Raw genomic sequence first — 19,145 nt, 5'->3', positions numbered from 1 at the left:
CAGCATAGTTTTGACATACGTTAGCTTCTTAAGCGATGTACGTTTAATTAATGAAATCCTTAAACATTGTCTTTGTTGTCTTTTGGATACTTCTTTAACTTATGCCCCTTAAACCATTTTCATCTTCATAGAGAAAACACTACATCTTTTTTTTAAAAATGTTTATTTACTTTTGAGAGAGAAAGACAGAGAGAGAGAGAGAATGAGCGGGGGAGGTGCAGAGAGAGAGGGGGACAGATGATACAAAGCAGGCTCTGTGCTGACAGCAGAGAGCCTGATGTGGGGCTCAAACTCACAAACTGAGAGATCATGACCTGAGCCAGAGTCAGACACTCAACTGATTGAGTCACCCAAGTGCCCCCACTGTCTATCTTATTCTAAAAATTATTAGATGTTTTCCAGTCATGTCCCCAAGGCTTGAAGAATCTTTAATTTGGTAACTATTTTTAATAGGAAAAGAATAAGCTATTACATCAAGTAGTATTAACTAATTAATAAAGGAAACAAAAGTATAGCTTTCTTTGGCAAGAAAAGAAAGGGCAATAAAACTGTTATATTTAAATTGTACTTTTATGTTGCTAAGTACAATATATTTGAGTTACCAGTTTAATAAACATCATACATTTAGTAAACTGATTTATAATCAGATTATAATAGAAAAAAAGCACTATTTGGAATTAGAAAGGACTCATAATGTTGAGTCTTTGTTCCCATAATTCTGTGGGAAAGAGGGTTCTCTAAATCTCAGGATCCTTATCTGTACAAAGGAACTACTAATAAAAATAAAAAATGAAATAATGTATGTAAAGGGCTTGGTGCAATAGTCCATACAAAGCACCTAAAAGATTAATTGTAATCATCACCATCATCATTACCTGTTATCCAAAGGTTACTTTGATGGCATTAGTTAAGCACATTTACAAAACTTTGCAAAATGTAAATTGCTATGTATGTAAGCATTAGATACTATGACTGAAATGAATAGGCTTATCATTTATGGTTTACCTTGCCAAGAATAAAACATTCTTGAAATACATCAGTTTCTGAGATTTCCTATTCCTTGGAAAGTTGGAGATCTGCCAGCAGTAATGCCCTCAATGAACATTTTATCGCTATGGGCACCCATTAAGAATTGATAAGTAAGCAAGGCTCCTTAGGAGTAAATGCCTCCTTATCTTTTTACCCCATCTAGGGAGAACGTCAGTAAATGCAGAAGGAAAGCCTCTCTATTGTGTACCTAACTGTGGAAGTGGCTTTAAAAAAGCTAGAACTGCTTTTTGGCCACAGAGTAGACAAGCTCAGAGTCGACAGTGTACCTCCCCCGTATCTCCCCGGCGCTTCATAATCTCTCCGCTAGTTTGGCCACAGTACATTGCATCTTGGGTTGAATGCACTGTTTTTCCTGTTTCCCCCTCTTGACCGGATTAAGAACATCGGAAACAGAAATCACAGGAAGAAACTTCCAGGTGGTTCCAGCATTGGGACTGAGAAATCTGTGCAGATAAGACAGGCTTCAGGTGCAGCCTCGAGACGCCCACTTGAGGCCAGAACCAACAATGACCAAGTGTTGTGTGTCCCTGAGCTCCGCAGGCTCCGCCAAATGCTGACAGTGCCGGACAACGGGCGTGTGCTCAAACGTTAGCTGAAGATATGTGTGCACTACACAAACTATTTGAGTCAATCTCATTCCAACCCAGAAAATAATCCAGCTATGTGTGAGCTGAACCAAAGTGCCATTCCAAAAATACAAAATCTATCTTGCTCATGTGGGAATAAAAACAGTTTAAAAAGAAAGCCTCGCGTGTTTCTATTTTTTTTTTTTTTTTTTTTTTTTTCAAAAACGTTCCTCTGACTTCATAATTTGGACTTCAGCATGAGCGTCAAACAGCAGCAGAGCAGAGCGAGAGACTTTTCAAAGTCTCTCCCCAACATTATTTTGAGGTGAGTGGCTCCCACTTTTCCGCACTTGGGTTCAATCTGGGCATCGGATTCGGGTCTCAGGGATGTTCTGGCCGCTTTCCTCACCTTCGGAGAGTAGCAGCAACTCCACCGCCCCCATCCACCTGCCCTTTAAGAATCTGTCGGGAGAAAAAGCATGGAAGGTAGGGGGTCAAGGTAGTCCAAGCAACCCCGGGTGTGCATACGGAACAGACACGTCGAGCCCCTCCTCGCTTTTGCAAACTACCAGCCTCGGCACCCGGGATCCTGGGCCCCGGCAGCAGCCGCGGCGCGCGCACGCGTACTCCACGACCCCGCGCCCGCTCAACATTTTATTCCACGTGTTGCTTGTTGTAGGAGCCACAGGTTCCCCACCTGCGTCCGGGCGCTCGGGCCGCCCCGCCTCTGCCCGCCGGCGTGGCGGGATCACGGGGTTGGCGGGTCCCGGGCGGGCAGAGGAATTCACGAGGCGCTCACGTTCACCTCCGACGCTAACTCCGCCTATTTAATCCCGGCGGCTCCCCCTCGCCTCCTCCTGGCTCTTGCCCGCCCCTTTCGCCCTGGTGGTAGGAAACATTCCGGTCTTTAACTCGACGTGTCCGGAAAGCTCTGGCCAGTTTTCCTTTCGTTCTGCGGCCGCTGCTGCCAGCCGCGCGGCTCCCTCAGACCGGCGGACGCAGCTGCCGCGGGTGAGGCGCCTGGGGGCCGCGGGCCGAGCGGCGGGGCGCCCCGAGCACCATGCTGGACCCGTCTTCCAGCGAAGAGGAGTCGGACGAAGGGCTGGAAGAGGAGAGCCGCGATGTGCTGGTGGCGGCCAGCGGCCCGCAGCGAGCGCCACCGGCCCCGGCTCGCGAAGGGCGGCGGGACGCGCCGGGGCGCGCGGGCGGCGGCAGCGCGGCCAGACCCGTGAGCCCGAGCCCCTCTGTGCTCAGCGAGGGGCGAGATGAGCCCGAGAGGCAGCTGGATGAGGAGCAGGAGCGGAGGATCCGCCTGCAGCTCTACGTCTTCGTCGTGAGGTGCATCGCGTACCCCTTCAACGCCAAGCAGCCCACCGACATGGCCCGGAGGCAGCAGAAGGTGAGTTGCACGCAGGACTCCGCGCCTCCGGCCGCCACTTCTTCCTCCCCGGAGTTTTCTCCCGGGAGAGCGCTGGGGCGCTTGCCCTCTGCCCTTGTTTAATGCGTGCACTGTTTTTGTCGGTCTTTACGGTTCAAGGGAATCTTTCAGGGGGAATCCCTTCGTGCTTTAGCCGGCTGGGTATCGGGTTGCAGCGGATGCGTCCTCCCCCAGCCCCCTTCCTGTTGGCAGAAGCTGTCAGCTTGGCATCGGGAGACCCGCAGCGCCCGCCGTGCGGTGGTTGCACCCGCTGGGACTCCGCTCCGGCCAGGTTACAACGCAACTTCCATCAACTTAAGTTTCTAAGAGCAGTGGTGCATTCCTCCCCACCTGAGTTCAGCTGGAGCTGGGCTTTTCTGTGGGTCTTAATGATTGTGTAATTAGGTGAAACAGGTGGAATTTGGCCACCCCTGTTAGCTAGAGCAGCCTTCACTAGGGCTAAGGGGTAGAAATTTTCCGCAGGGAATAAAAAAGTTAACGAGCTTGCTTTACTGCTATGTAATGAACACTTCAAATCCAAACCTTGGAGAAGGTACGCAGTTCTTAGAATTGCTGTAGGTTGATAATTCCTGGTCTGGGCAGGCACTATTAATGAAAAACAAAGGATTGGTGCATAACCACTTGGTAAGGAATGCGTGTTTTTGTTTTTTGTTTTTGTTTTTGTTTTTTGCTTTGTTTTTGCATCCCAAAGAGGTAAGGAGATTGTTTCAGGTGTAACGTCTGCCAACTTTAGTTTTAAAACATTGCAGGGGTCCGATGTTTTTGTAACAGTGGAAAGTCATGACTCCAATTGCTCTAATTGGGTAAATGGGAACCTAAGAAATCTTTCTGATAGAATGCTGAACCTAAAAGGTCCAGTAGAAATCTAACTATCTCCGACAAAATGTGGAGACCCAGAGAGCTTATAATTTGCCCGAGGCGTATCTAGATGCACACGTGTTTATTTTCTGAAATATCAAGCACATAAAGCATTTCTCAGAAATCCAGGGAGCATTTGAATGGTCTTCTGAAACACCACTGCAGCTTTGAGTACATGCAGTCCTCCCACCATCCTCCTCTATCCAGCCTTTAAAAACACACCTAAACTAAGTAGCTGTTTTGAAACCCTTCACTCTCTGGGAATACTTGAGGGGTGATTCTTTACAGCTGGTGCCTAATTACACCGAACCTTCAAGAACCTAACCCTGTAGGTAATTCAGTCACAGAATGCTAGAGCTGGAAAAGACCTTGGTGTCCTCCAGGCAGACCCCTCATTTCGGAGGTGAGCAGTCTGAGTATCCTTTCCTCAGGGGGCATGATTGAAGTCCCCATTCCTCCGGTCAGTTGTGCGTGCCCCGTGATGTTCTTGTGCACCTTCTATTCTTCCCGTAGGTAAGTACCCTGCTTCCTCATCGTTGTGCTGCAATCACCTGTTGCTTGTCCACTCCATAGGTCAAGCAGATTTCAACTTCAGTAGTCCTCCTTATGCTAAGTGTAAGTAATTCTTGACCTGTCTAGCCGTGTAAAGCTTCTGAATGTCAGCCTGTTATCACTTCAGTCATTCATATTGCATTGAAGCTTATTTTTAGTGTATTAAACTGTAAAGCGTATGGTGAAACTAAAGCTAGTCCTGTCCAGACTATTCTGCTTTTGTAAAAAGTTACTGGTAGCTGACTTACACTGTGCTTGTCGCATTTTGGTACTGAAACTCCCCTTTGCTTGTTCATGGTTACAGATCTGACTCCTCCCATTTAAATAGAATGTTCCTACAGAAGTTATTTGAACTGTCAAATACGTTCACAACCCTAAGAAAACTATGACCTTACCCAGAGGTTACCAAAACCCAAACAACAAAACCCTGCATCTGATCTCTGCAAAAATACTTGGAAACTTCAGCTCTCTAAATCTTGGGAGCATTGAGTGCTGTCAGATTAACTTCAGTGAATTTTTATTAAGGGGGAGGCCACATAACCTAAATCTTTGCCTTATTCCAAAGTCCCCACACTTTTTTTTAACATGCTGCTTCCTAGAGGGAAGTGGAACAATTCTTGGCAGTAGGTTTTCTTCTAGGATGGAGTGAAGTGGGAACTTCTATTCCTGTGAATTTGATACATAAGTCAATTAATGCCAGAAACTTTAAGTCTCAAATTATACACGTGGGTTATGTAAAAAATCACAGCATAATTGCAAAATCATTAATCCATTGTATGTTTTTTCCTGTATCTTCAAGTAATCCAACATCTAATAAAAGGATCTGATAGCTTAAATTGTTATTGACCTGCATGTTGCTGCTTACTCCTCACAACTTTGAGAATTTAGAAACTCTCAGACTGAGATCTGAAAGGGTCCTCACTTAAAAAAAAGAAAAAAGTTAATGTTTATTCACTTTTTGAGAGTGAGGGACCTAGCACAAGCAGGGGAGGGGCAGGGATGGAGACCCAATCCAAAGCAGGCTCCAGGCTCTGAGCTGTTAGCACAGAGCCTGACACTGGGCTCGGACCCATGAACCGTGATATGACCTGGGCCGAAGTCCGACACTTATCTGACTGAACCACCCAGGAGCCCCAGGGGTCCTCATTTTATAAGTGACACAAGAGCCTTCCCTCTGGCTGTCCTAGCCCTCCCTTAAAGGACTGGTGAGTTTTTGTGAACTAGACGTCAGCTGCAGTGTTTTGTTTTCTCCTTACTTAGGTAGAAAGGCCCACAAAGCTAGTTAGGGGTTAGGAGTACGAAAGCTTAGTAGCATTAAACTCGGTTGACTCAAACATTGCTTTCTTTGCTCTTGGCTGGAAAACTTCGAGGAACAGTGGCCAGTGTATGCCATTGGGGCCCTGGGACTACTGATGGCTCTACAGAAAATTCTGGAAGTGAGTATCTGGGTCCACCCTAACAGCTTTGCACCAGGTGGTCACATCACTTAACGTATCCAGGGGTTCACACGTGATACCAATATGAAGTAACTGCTAATGGCAAAAGACTTTAGTTCCGAATAGCGTCTAAGCCTGATGCCTCTTTACCTTGATGACTTTGGTACCATCAGAATGCTACAGCAATAATGAACTTTGTGTGACTCTCTATCATTGGTTAAGGGTGGGATCAGTATTAATGGCAAAGCAGTTTACCAAATAAGCAAATCCGCTTCATCATAAGGCAAATCATAAAGGCAATTTGTTGAACCTTTGGAAAAGTAATAGGTGTTCATGGTGACTAGAAGGTAGGGGGACTCTGACCCATCATAACGACTACCACAGCAGGGGGGTCAGTATGTTCATTCCTGTAGTTAAAGGTTTAGACTGCAGGTCTGTAGGCTTCTAATGGGTGGTTGCACTGTTTTTGTTTTCGTTAAGGTTAGTAAAGTCTGATGTTGAAGGAACCCGCTCTTTTAAACTAGAAATCAGGAATTAGAGTAAAATGGTATTCGATAACTTTCTGTGAATCCTAGATCGATGTTCTTGCCATTTCTACATGTATGACCAGTAATCACTCTAAATTGTGACTTAACCTTCACCTAGAATAAGCATTCCCACCACTTCACATAATTTTTGTCTAAGTTTGAGAAACGTACACAAATGTGAAATTGTGGGTGGGGGTGGGGGGAATGCATAGGTGCTTGCCTAGAACTCTGCCATCTGAATGTTTCATTACAAAAAGTGGCTACTTTTAGATCTTTGGACATGATGGTCTCTTTTGTTAACATTCTGACTGCTCAGGTGATCCCTAAGTTCAGGGAAAAGAGCCAGATTTTTAAAATTTTCTTTAAACGTTTATTTCTGAGACCGAGTGGGGGAGGGGCAGAGAGGGGAGACACAGAATCCCAAGCAGGCTCCAGGCTCTGAGCTGTCTACACAGAGCCCAACCTAGGACTCAAACCTGGAGATCTTGACCTGAGCCTGGGTCAGACACTTAATGGAATGAGCCACCCTGGCATCCTGGAAAAACCAGTTTTCCAAAACAAAGCCCCCACAGCTTTACAAGGGTTGAGAATCCCTTACCTAAGGCTAGGAAATCTTATGCCTTTAGTGCTGTGTTACCCCCTCTTTGGTGCCTTAGCGTAGGGCGTCCAGCAAAAACGTGTCTTGGGGGGGGCGCGCCTTGGTGGCTCAGTTAGCTAAACATCAGACTCTTGATTTCAGTTCAGGTCATAATCTTGAGGCCTGCTTAAGATTCTCTGCCCCTCCCGTGCTCATTGGTGTATGTGCTCAAACCCCCCAAAACTTGTTTGGATACAAACAAGTGTCAGATTTAGTACATGTTGCAAAGAATTAGGTGCAATTTGGAGGAAAGCGGTGGCAGGGGTGGGGGGGGGCAGCGGGGAGAAAGGAAAGTAAGAGTCTTCTGATCTCGGGGAAACTAGTGTTCCTAAATGTGTTTTTGAGACCTCCAGGATTTTTACCCCCCTGAAAGCCATAAAAATGTAAAGCTGGTAGAACTGATGACTGCAAAGTGAAACTTGGCCACTGCCACTACCAAGCCCAAGAGACCAGCAGTGTAGAAGCCCAGTATTCTACCTTGTTTTCTTGTTTGCAGGTTTCCAGCAAATGATGTGAAAATCTTAAAAAGCCACCCTCTTTGGGAGTTAGGCTTAATTCAGCCTTTGTGCTCTTTCTGACTTTGGTACATTGTGGAGCAAATGCAGAAGGGATAGGTTATGTTGGTTTTTAAGAAGAGCGAATACATTGTCCTCTAGGGAGTGAGTTGAAACCACATTAAAGTAACCTCAGACCGGACTTAATACAGTATCTCAGGAAGATGCGTGTTGCTTTGATTCATCTAACCCTCCACAGGGTGTCTTGAGATGGTGGCACTTAATTTAGTGGAATGAGTTGTGTTGATGAGAAGAACTCAGACGGATTAAGTGATATTGACGTTTGCTTCTTTCAAAAATGAAATCAGCTGTAATTCTGATATACAATGACTGCTTATAAAGTGAAATAAAATAGCTAATTATGTTTCCCTCTTTGGTTTTTTCTTAATGGAAACTGTTCCCTTTATTTATACCCTCAAAAGATAAATAACACTGTATGTAAGGTCATTAAAGAACTTTAAGATAAAATTAAAGCCAATTGCCAGGTTATGAAATATGAGAATTCCAAATAGAACATCCCACCAGTTTGGTAGTGAGGAGGCCTCTTTTGCATGATTGTGCTATTTTCTATGCATTTCAGATTGACTTAGATCTTTGGGAAGGAAGTGGTGGGTCACATAGTCATGGGTTGCCGTTTTAATTTTTGGGTTAAAGACCTAATAGCTGTAAATGTAAAGGTGGCCGTATACTGGAACAAAGGACACCTGCCCAAAATTAATATTTAGGAATCAAATTATGAAATTGTCCTGAGTTGGTAACACTTCCTGTTAGAACCACTGTTTTTGGTCCCTGTGTTTCAAAATCAGCTGAGGATTTTGATGGGCTTTCATTTTTTTAAAAACAAAAATCTGATTTCTATCCTTAGCTGCACAGAATTCCCTGGAGAGCCCTTAAGAATCCCATCATCCAAGTTGCACCCCACATTAATGAAATCAATCTCTGGGGGTTGTAGTCTTAAAGCTTCCTAGGTGATTCCAGTGTAGGGCCAAGGTTGGGAACTGTGTGTGTGTGTTTTCTGGAAAGCTGCCGGAAACTGGTTTATTTTCACATGGGCAAGGTGAAAGTATTTGCATTAACGAGTAAGATTACTGAGTAATTAAACCAATATTCCATATTAAGGTAAAAGCAACAGGGATGCTCTAAGGGAGGAACAAACATCTAAATATTCTAGACTTTATTGAATCAATACAGTGGGAGACCAATACATATTAGACTTCCGAAAGGTCTTTAATTAGGTAATATGCTAGAAGCAATTAAGTTGCATTCGCAAGTGTGTAATTATAAAACCACAGATCACAACGTTAGCGATAGAAAATACAGGATGCTGAGGGTAAGCCTGAGTGTTGCTTCCTATTCCAAAATGAACTGGGAGAGTATAGTGAAATCTCAGAGGTTGACACTGAGTAATTCCTAACTGAAGAGTAAATTGCACCAAGGTCTTTCAAGATCTTTTTTTAAAAAAAATTTTTTTTTTCAACGTTTATTTTTTTGGGGGGACAGAGAGAGACAAAGCATGAACAGGGGAGGGGCAGAGAGAGAGGGAGACACAGAATCGGAAACAGGCTCCAGGCTCTGAGCCATCAGCCCAGAGCCTGATGCGGGGCTCGAACTCCCGGACCGCGAGATCGTGACCTGGCTGAAGTCGGACGCTTAACCGACTGCGCCACCCAGGCGCCCCTCAAGATCTTTAGTCAGTGGAATATTTCCTTGGTATATGCAGTAGTCGTGCATATAGGTCTTTCAGAAAGTAACTTCAGAAGGCATTAAGTGAAGTACTTAGCTAAGTTCTTGTTTAAACGGTTTTAAGTGTTATATTTTTGTTTGCAGTCCACAAAATTTTAGCGTTAGGTGGAGAGTATGGAAACCTGTTCAAATTGCATTAGTGTCACATAACTGTTGTACACCTGAGACTAACGTTGTGTATTGACTGTACTTCAGGAAATTAAAAAAAATACATTAATAGGTTGTGGTTTGCATTTGAGAGTCTTCTGTTTGTAGAGCATCATTGGTCTACTTTTTGAAACTTCTTCACATCACTTTGTAAACCTTGTGGTTTGAATATTTTCATTTTCTAACCTTCAGGTTTGTGATGAATTTTTACAACGAAAATATTACTGGGGCAAAAGATATGAACAGTTTAAAGGCAGTCTTTGCCAGGCTAGCAGGATAGTTAACTCGCTCCTTCCTGATAGTGAAGATGAATATATGTGTATGGTCTAATGTCCTTTTTTTCATTTTTTTTGGTTGCGATTTTGGTAATGTGAACTCTTTATCAGTATGTTGAAAATAACATTCCTTTGTGAAGGGTTTTCTATAGTCTTCCTTTTTTTTTTTTTAGATATACTTTGATCTTAACATTTCTTCTCGTGGACAATTTCCCATCTAGAATTAATGTTTGAAGCAAGGAGTTGACATCTCCCCCCCCCCCCCCCCAAAAGTTAAGCAGTTCTTGCAGACTGATTCTTGATTATGCTCTGCTTCCTTCCATTCCTAAGCTGGAAGGCCAAGTTCATATGGTTTCCCTCATTAATTCATTGACCAAGTATCTATTGAGCCTCTACTTAACAAGATCAGATGTTCTGGAAACACAGTCAAGAATAAAACAAGCATAAATTCCCTCAGTAGTGTTCAGTAACTTATAGATTATGTGTATGTGTCTCTTACATCTTTTTCTAGGTTACCTATTCTAATTGATATAGCTCTTTTCCTATTGCTCATATCATATAATTTTGACTTAGGATAATTACATATTTTAATACTTGACTGGAGTTCCCATTTGTCAAATTTTTTACCATTCTATTCCTCCCTCTATCCCCACCCCCTCACCCTTAATTTTTTTTTTTTAATGTTTATTTTTGAGAGAGAGCCACAAGAGTGCAAGCAGGGTAAGGGCAGGGAGAGAGGGAGACACAGAATCCTAAGCAGGCTCCAGGCTCTGAGCTTTAGGCACAGAGCCCCATGCAGGGCTCAAACTCAAGGACCCTGAGATCATGACCTGAGCTGAGGTCAGCTCAACCACTCAACCAAATGAGCCACCCAGGTGCCCCTCACTTGCCCTTTCTTTAAAAAAAAAAAAAAAAAAATGCAGCAGTTAAGAAATTGCTTTGTCTTCAGGGAGCCTGGCTTCATTCTTTTGTAGTATCCGTGCATTGTATGAGTAAGGAATTTCTGCTCTCTAGGTCCTGGCTTTTTCATTTGTAAAAAGGGGCTAATGGCTGCATAGAATTTTTGTTACAATTAAATGAGATGCATAGAAAGTGTTTAGCTTAGTGCCTGCTAACACATATGCTCCCTTATGCTCCTGATTAGATGCTGTCATTTCTTGTTAAGCCTGTTTGAGAAACTAATTTTTACTAAAGTCAGTCTTGTTGATGTACATCCTCTTCAGTTAGGCTTCTTCTGTCGTCGTGATGTTTCGTCCCTTTCATTGTATTGACCCCTTGGGTTTATAACCAAGTTATTTTTAAACCTTTTACAATTTTTTCGCTGTGGCTTGTGTTTTTCTATTACCAGTAATTGGTAAATGTTAAACTCTAGCTTTGTTTTAACTGATCATATCGCTGTGCACTATTGTCTTAGTAAGTCCTATCTGAGCCTTCTGGGTTGTCTATGGTAGGCAGTTGTATCCTCTGATAGTAATGATTTGTCTTCTCCGGTAGCTGTACCTGTTCTGTTTGACATCTCTGGTTAAGAACGTTCAAAACAGTGTATTTTTTTTTTTTTTAATTTTTTTAAAAAAATTTTAAATGCTTATTTTTGAGAGCGTGACAGACAAGAGTGAGCAGGGGAAGGGCCGAGAGAGAGAGGGAGACACAGAATCAGAAGCAGGTTCCAGGCTCTGAGCTGTCAGCACAGAGCCTGACTCAGGGCTTGAACCCACAGACAGTGAGACCATAACCTGAGCTGAATTTGGATGCTTAACCAACTGAGCCACCCAGGTGCCCTGCCATATCCTTCTCTTGAGGCAGGCTTTACTAGGAATGCTTTTGGAATTGTACCAAGGAACATATTGTTAGCATTTTAGGGTATTCTTTGCTACTCTATTTTTCTTACATTAAGTGAGTTGAAAAATATCAGGAATGGACTTTTATCAAATTTCTTGTCCCATCAATTGAGGTAATTGCCTGACTTAATTTTACTGATGTGATGGATTTACTACGTTTCCTATTGTTAAACTGTATTTACATTCCTAGGGTAATTGCTCCCTGATTGTGGCGGTTTTTAAAAAACTTGAGTTCCCTAGGCTTTTAATTTTTTATATTTCTTTTGGTCTTTATTCAGAAAGGTCTTTTTCTGTGCTGGCTGTCAATTGTCACCGAAAATTGGCCATTTCTAGGTTTTCAGGTATATTAACATATTTGGATATATCTTTCATTTTCTCTATCTTCAGCTTTTGGTCTCCAGGGATTCTCCTTTTTAAAAATTCATTAGATAGCCCAGATACTCTTGTTCTTACAAATGTACACGTTAACTTTATAAACTTTGTTTTATAGTTTCTATTTTCCTAAGGTGTTTTTTTTTTTTTTTTTTTTTTTTCCGGGGGGTGGGGGTGGAGCTGGGTAAGGGGAGATACAAGGTGGTTCTTTGATCTGGCAGCTTAACAGGATTTTTTTTCTGCTTTGTAATAAAATGAAAGTATATGAAGCTATGAATTTACCTTTAGGTACATTTTGGCATCTGTCTGTAGTACTATGAAATTTTTGCTAAATGTTATTTTTCTCTTCAATCGGTATTAACATAGTTAACCAGAATACTTAAAAATTTCTAGTGGTGAAGTTTTTGTTTTCTCTGTGGTAATTTCTAATCTTATGTTGACACTATGGTTCACTGTAGTATGCAATGAATATTAAGTTTTAGGTCAAAAATCATGTGGCAAATTTTGACTTTAGGATTTTTTTTATATATCTAATAATTAGCATTATAGTAATCATTCCTATCTTCTTTGTTGTCTTTATAGTATTATCTTTATATTATCCTACAATTGTATGTATCTTTAACTGACTTTGTATTTCTAGAAGCATTTAACTCCTAGATATTGATGCCAGATTCCTACTAGTATAAAGAGAAGTATATACTGTAGTCAGTGGAAGGAACTCCCTTTGATTCATTTAGTGTGGGTGTTGGACAAGGATTCTTTGTCCAACTTTAAAGGTTAAGACTACTTTCTGTTGGAGTTTTGGATGTTAATCATAATGCATACACCTGCTTTTCACATCTATAAACACATCTGCATGTGTGCATATGTACATTTTGAGGTTATTTTGTATTGAAGATTATTTAATACAACAATTTTTGCCTGGTCTTTGCTTTTGAGTTTGAAACCATCATTGCCAATGTACCATTAATCTTATTTTCCATTTTGTTTTTTGTTTCCTTTATTTTTGTTTTGTCTTGAGTATATGGCATTTCAACTCTTCCATCCTGGAGCCAGGGACAGGTAGAGGGACAGGATATAAATCTTGCTAGGTCTTCATAGTTGTGCTTCTTGTTTTGATTCACAAAGCAAAGCACGTGTGCTTTAAGAAGCTGGGTCTCTAGTTTTCATGGATTATGAAGTTAATGGACATTCATCTTGATGGGTTTTAGTTTTATATTTCATCTGCAGTATTTCTTTTAAAAATACTGTTATGTTATCTGTATGAATACTGGAAGATGGGAAAATTAAATTCTGCTACGAAACCTGTATTTTTATTTCACAAATTTAGGGAAATCTATTCCATATTTTATTTAAAGAGATGAGAGTCTTAATTTGGTTCTATAGAAAAATCTCTAAAACTCAAAATACTTCTTTAGCCAGAAAGGCTTACAAAATGCTAAGTATCCTCAGGAATCATTCTGAACTATAACAAGACATCTATTGCCTACATTTGTGAAGCTCTGGTTTTCTTTACCAGAAGGGCTTCATGTATTCTTGAGTAGCGGGAAGTAGGGAGATAGAAAGCACTTTTTTTTTTTTTTTTTTTTTTTTTTTTTTGAGAGAGAGTTGGGGAGGGCAGACAGGGGGCGGGGCAGAGAATCCCAAGCAGACTCTGTGCTTTGGTCGCAGAGCTTGATATATAGGGTTTGATCCCAAATTGTGAGATTATGACCTGCACTGAAATCAAGAGTTGGGTGCTTAACTGACTGAGCCACTCAGGCGCTCCAGAAAGCACATTCTTGTTCTCTATTCCCTGCTTCAACTAGAAGGCCACTCTGTTTTACATGATAGAACAGTATATCTTAAATTACGGGGGGGGGAGGACAGTGTCCAAATAGCTTTAATGTTTCATAATTGTGGTTCAAGTGTGCGATCCTGTAAGAATGTCTATAATTTGATTGCTACATCCTAGAATCCTAGGCTTTGTTGCCTTTCTTATTCTTAAAAATATTTGAGAAGCTATGTGGAGATATACAATTTAATCCAATACAGATCATGCCATGATGAACTTATAAACCTAATAGGTGAGATGTTGAATTTGTGGTCCTTGAAATAAGTAGAGATCAAAAGGACAATTGTTTGGAGCTTGGGAGAGATTTGGGTATAAGAAGTAAATTTGAGAATTGTCCTGTGGATTTCATTTGAAAGCATGGGCTTGAATGATGTAGAAGGAAAGTGAATCCAGCAAGAGAAGTAGCACTAGGAGTGCTAGTTTGAGATTGTAATCTGAATCTAAGCTATTACAATATATTTACACAGCATAAACCTTGCAGAACTTAGAATTAAACAGTCTGTTCACTCTTCCCCATTGCCAATCAGCTTTCCAGAGGGAACCTTTATAACTTTTCATGTTTTTAGTTCTTTTGGAAATAGTTCATAAATTGAAATATGTATACCACTTTTCTCATGGATTCTTAGTGACTTTAGCCATTGCTTCCTGTAGAATACACGATGGGGAGAGTCAGCTCATTTCCTACAAGCATCTGGTTCTCTTTCTTCTGGAATATGGTCTTTTACCATTATTGGTTTCTGCTAGTTGCCTCCTCTATATTCTCACCTTCTTACAAGAAATAGAATTTTTAGCTGGGCACGTGGCTGTCTGGCTGAAGGCTACATTTCTTATCTTGCCCTCCCCTTCCTTTTGTTATCCGTGGAACAGAGCATGACTGTCCAGAGAATGTATGTCAAGAACCTAGCTTGGAGGGTGCCAACTTTATTTCTCCCACATGAGAATAGGGCCAGGTCCCATGGCCTTATCAGTCTTTACAAGGAATCGCACAGGTAATGTCTTTGTTTTTACACAATTCTGGAAGACCAGCTACAGACTTCTGAGATTTTGCTGAGGAGGGCAGGAAGGAAGTCTTGCCAGAATAGGAGGAACAAGTATGTGGCATACAAATTGTTGGCTCAAATTGTCGTTGATGGCTGGGAACAATTGGAATCTGATATTTGTTCTACCTTCTCTTGGCAGTTAGCTTAGCCAAAAGACTAATTTCAGGCTAGCGGGCTATGAATGGAAGTGATGTGTGCGAATGTATGGGCCGTTCCTTGTGAAGGGAAGGAAAAATTCGTCTTTTAAGGTTTTCTAGCTGGAGTAAGAATTAAATTTACATGAGACAGACCAGAGAAAAAGTTTATTGCATGCACACAGAGGCCCAATAATAGGACCTAAAGACATGACTAAGGCAGCTTTTTCACTTTTTAGGTAAAGACAGTAAATCTGAGGAATTGACAACTGAATTTGGGGAGCTTCAGTAAGGAATTCTAAACAGAATTTGGGCCAAGGTACTAAATTAGTAAAAAGGGTTGTTTGTACAGGCTTCAGGCTCTAAATTTCCTGTCTCTCATCATGAGAATGTCTTTTAACCTCCTGGTACAGGGAGGGTACCTTTTGTGTGGGGCATGATGCCCTGCTTTTAAGGGGGACAGAGGAGGGTCTAGGTGTCCTTGTACAGGCTGTCCCAGTAACTTTTATTTAAAGAAATATGTTAGGGGCGCCTGGGTGGCTCTGTCAGTTAAGCATCCGACTTCAGCTCAGGTCATGATCTCAGAGTTCAGGGGTTGGAGCCCTGCCTCAGGCTCTCTAGTGTCAGCACAGAGCCAGCTTCAGATCCTCTGCCCCCATCTCTGTCCCTCCTCTGCTTGTGCTCGTTCTTTCAAAAGTTAAATACTCCAAAGTGTGGTCCATCTTGGGGCAGCCTGCCTTTGGCTCCTACACCGGAAACCAGAGGAGCGTGTCCCTGTCCCTCTGCCCTTTCCCACCCACTGGCTGAATATCTGTCTCAGTCTGGCAGTTAAAGCAGCCTTTGGATGAGGAGCCGGTTACTACTTATTGAGTCGCTGAGCGGCGTGGCTTGCAGACGGAGAGCTACCCCACCTCTCAGATTTCTACAGGAGAGAGAAGTGAACCTCTCATGGTTAATTTTCAAGTGACTTGATTTTTACTTGTTAAAGTGGGTCTGCTGTATCCATATTGTAACTACAATTAGTTTGAAGTCTAAACAATCACCTGTTTTGTTTTTTGCCTTCCTATATGAGGCAGGAAACACTCCTTGTGACTACAAGGAAAAGACTGCAGGAATTTCAGACACTGGAATTGAAATCCATTGCCAACAGCACCTGCATCTAGATTCTTCAATGAAGAAAATATCTTCCCAAGGTTAACTTTATCTTTTAGAATCCTTAAGACTTCTGGGGCTCCTAGGTGGCTCAGGTAAATGTCTGACTTTGGCTCAGGTCATGATTTCACAGTTGGTGGGTTTTGAACCCTGTGTCCGTCTCTGTGCTGACAGCTCAGAGCCTGGAGCCTGCTTCAGATTCCGTCTCCCTCTCTCTCCGCCTTTCCCCCACTTATTCCTTCTCTCACTTGCTCAAATAAACATGAAAATTAAAAATCCTAAAGACTTTTGTATTTTGAGTAGCTGATTCTAAAAATTGGAAGCTACTTAGTGGAGTTCTGTCACTACAAACCACATAGTATGCATTGGTTGCAGATCTTCTAAAAGTTGGAACTTTTCTTGGAGTTCTTGTCTTTCTTTACCTATTTTGTCTCAAGTTGCTAATTACGAACCATTGGTACTTGGAAGGGAAGCAAAAACCTAAAAACAGGGAGGGGGACATGACAGACTCTTAAATATAGGGAACAGAGGGTTGCTGGAGGGGTTATGGGAGGGGGGGATGGGTTAAATGGGTAAGGGGCATTAAAGACACTTGGGATGAGCACTGGGTGTTATACATAGGGGCTTAATCACTGGAATCTACTCTTGAAATTGTTGTTGTGCTATATGTTAACTGGGATGTAAGTTAAAAAATATATAAAAAGTGGTAAACAGAAAAAAATGTTGCTACTAGTATTTAGTGGGTAGGGCCCAGGGATTCTAGAAAAAACTAAAATGCAGGATAAATTGTCTTTCATCCTACATGGCATTTGAATGTCTTGTTGGACATTGGTGTAGGTAAATCCTGTCTATGGTTATTTGAGCCTAGAGTAAAGCTCTTTATAAAGAAGGTATTGGGGCACCTGGGTGGCTCAGCTGGTTGGGTGGCTGACTCTTAATTTTGGCTCAGGTTGTCATCCCAGGGTCTGGGAATTGAGCCCCCCCCCCCCCCCCATCCCCCTACTGCCATTGTGCTCTGTGCACAGAGCATGGAGCCTGCTTAAGATTCTCTCCTTCCTCCCCTCTCCCCTGCTCATGCTGAAGCTTACTCTAAAATTAAAAAAAAATCTGTATGGTTTAATATGTATGATCTTCCAAAAAATCCAGACAACTTTTGGGTAAATTGGGGAAAGATTGAACTTTATTTTGTTAGGAACTTACCTGAGAATTGCTCATCATATTGGAAAAAAAAGTCACCAGTAGCAATGATGCTTGTGATGTTTGTTATCGATATAGGATGCCTGTGTCAGCTTTCATTTTCAGTTGTCCCATTCTCCTGGATTTTATGGATAGGCAAACTGTTTAGCCCTTGGAAATATCAAGAGTGTTGATAACATCAGTTAAATCTTATCTCCCTTAAATTCAGACTTCCATATCATATATGTGGGTATATATGTCGAGTTTACTTTCCTGTAGACCAGCTATGCCTAAGCACTTATATCTGAAATCCACGTTATTTCCCTTCATTTTATTATTCTAGTTAGGTTATATTTTTGAAAGTATGTGGAAATACTGTAACCTAGCAGTAAAATCACTTCTGTGTAGCCAAAAGGTTATTATTTATTTTTTTTAAAGGAGGAGGATTATGAAATAGGGCCCAGTAGGAAATAACTGTTATGCCAAGGGGCAACTCACAAATGTGAGAGGGTCAGGTAGTTTAAGGGAACCAATGAGGGATGGTGAAGCATTCAAGGGTTACTACAGGGGGAAGAACTTACTTACCTGTAGGCCTCCGTGGGCGAAAGGAGGAAACTCTGACCTGAACTGACCAGGAAGCAAAGGTGTGGGAGAAAGCTAGCTGACAGAGGGTGTGGTCTTCAGGTGTAGAATAGAGTTATGGCCAGATGGTGCATAGTAGGGAGGTGGCCCAGGGATTAAATCTCCTGTTATCTTGCACTTCTTTCCCTCTGATTTTGTGCAGGCACCTCCCCAACAAGGAAAACCCAAAGAGAAGCTGAAGAACAAGCCTGCTTAGCTGTTAGGACTTATTGATTCTGAGAGTGCAGAGCCGGATAGGTGATGGGAAATGGAGCTCGAGACCAAAGGGGGAATCCAGCGCATGGGATATCTGATTGGGTTTGGAAATCACTATTACAGTGGATAGCTGGCCTTGATCGCTTCATCTCTTTTCTTTTGCATATCTTTCCCCTTTGGTTTACTCTGAACTCAGTGTTGGGACAACAGGCTGAGAGTTGTGATTCTCTTTTCATAGTTCTTGTGAGCTATAGAGCCCCTGTTCCTATTTCCTAATTTTGTTTGAAAGTTTTCATACTCCCCTTTGAAGGAGTGTGACAAATTTTCTGAATCTACATGGGTTTGAAATTTTTTTCATAGACAAATCAACTGGGCAGAGTAGTCTGGATTGAAACCCTCTTCCCTCGGAACTTTTAAGGCATTAATAGTACACTCTTCCAGTTTCCAGTGTTGCTAATATAAAGTTTGAAGTTGGCTTTCACTCATTTTTAGAAGACCCATTTTTTCCTTTCTGGTGCTTTTAGTGTACTTGGCTTTAGAGGGCTCTAAAATGTTAAAGTCTTAGTTTGAAAGTTTGTTGTGCTAGATGCTAAATTTTGCTGTTCTAGTCAATCTGGCTATAGGCACATGTCATCTTAACCCAAAGGAAATTATTTGTGGATTTGGGGTGGACAAAGGCTGGGTTATAAAAGGTGGTGATTGCTTTTCTTAAAGGTGAGAAAGCTCCTTAGAATCACTGGCTTTATAAGCACACTTAGAAATTTCACAGGGTTCTATTTGGATGAATTTTCTAATCCTGCTCTTGAGATTGTTTAAAGTGTTTTTTGCCTGTCTCTTGGTTTTGCTTTAGGTATCAGAGTAATATAAAGTTAGCTTAGAAGAATCCAAGAACAGAACAGTGTATTCATGTTCTGTATATAATTAAAATGTTCCCTATTCTTTTAACTTTCTGTGTGACTTCCATGTGTACTAATGGAGC

The 19,145-nt window shown here is 41.8% G+C and overlaps 1 protein-coding gene across 18 annotated transcripts in view; it reads left to right on the top strand.

Annotated features, from left to right (window-relative positions):
- Window positions 1-2,671: 2,671 nt before the first annotated feature.
- The window catches only part of CADPS2 (calcium dependent secretion activator 2), a 540,447-nt gene continuing 523,973 nt past the window's right edge, over window positions 2,672-19,145 (top strand). For all 18 annotated transcript variants that reach the window (XM_030308335.1, XM_030308333.1, XM_030308325.1 and 15 more), the window contains exon 1: window positions 2,672-3,015. In XM_030308335.1, coding sequence (XP_030164195.1) covers window positions 2,677-3,015 — 339 coding nt within the window. In that variant the 5' untranslated portion in view covers window positions 2,672-2,676. The remainder of the gene's footprint in view (window positions 3,016-19,145) is intronic.

This window comes from Lynx canadensis, chromosome A2 (genome assembly GCF_007474595.2).
Source record: "Lynx canadensis isolate LIC74 chromosome A2, mLynCan4.pri.v2, whole genome shotgun sequence".
In the NCBI taxonomy this organism is placed as follows: domain Eukaryota; kingdom Metazoa; phylum Chordata; class Mammalia; order Carnivora; family Felidae; genus Lynx; species Lynx canadensis.
This window is presented reverse-complemented; position numbering and strand designations above follow the sequence as displayed.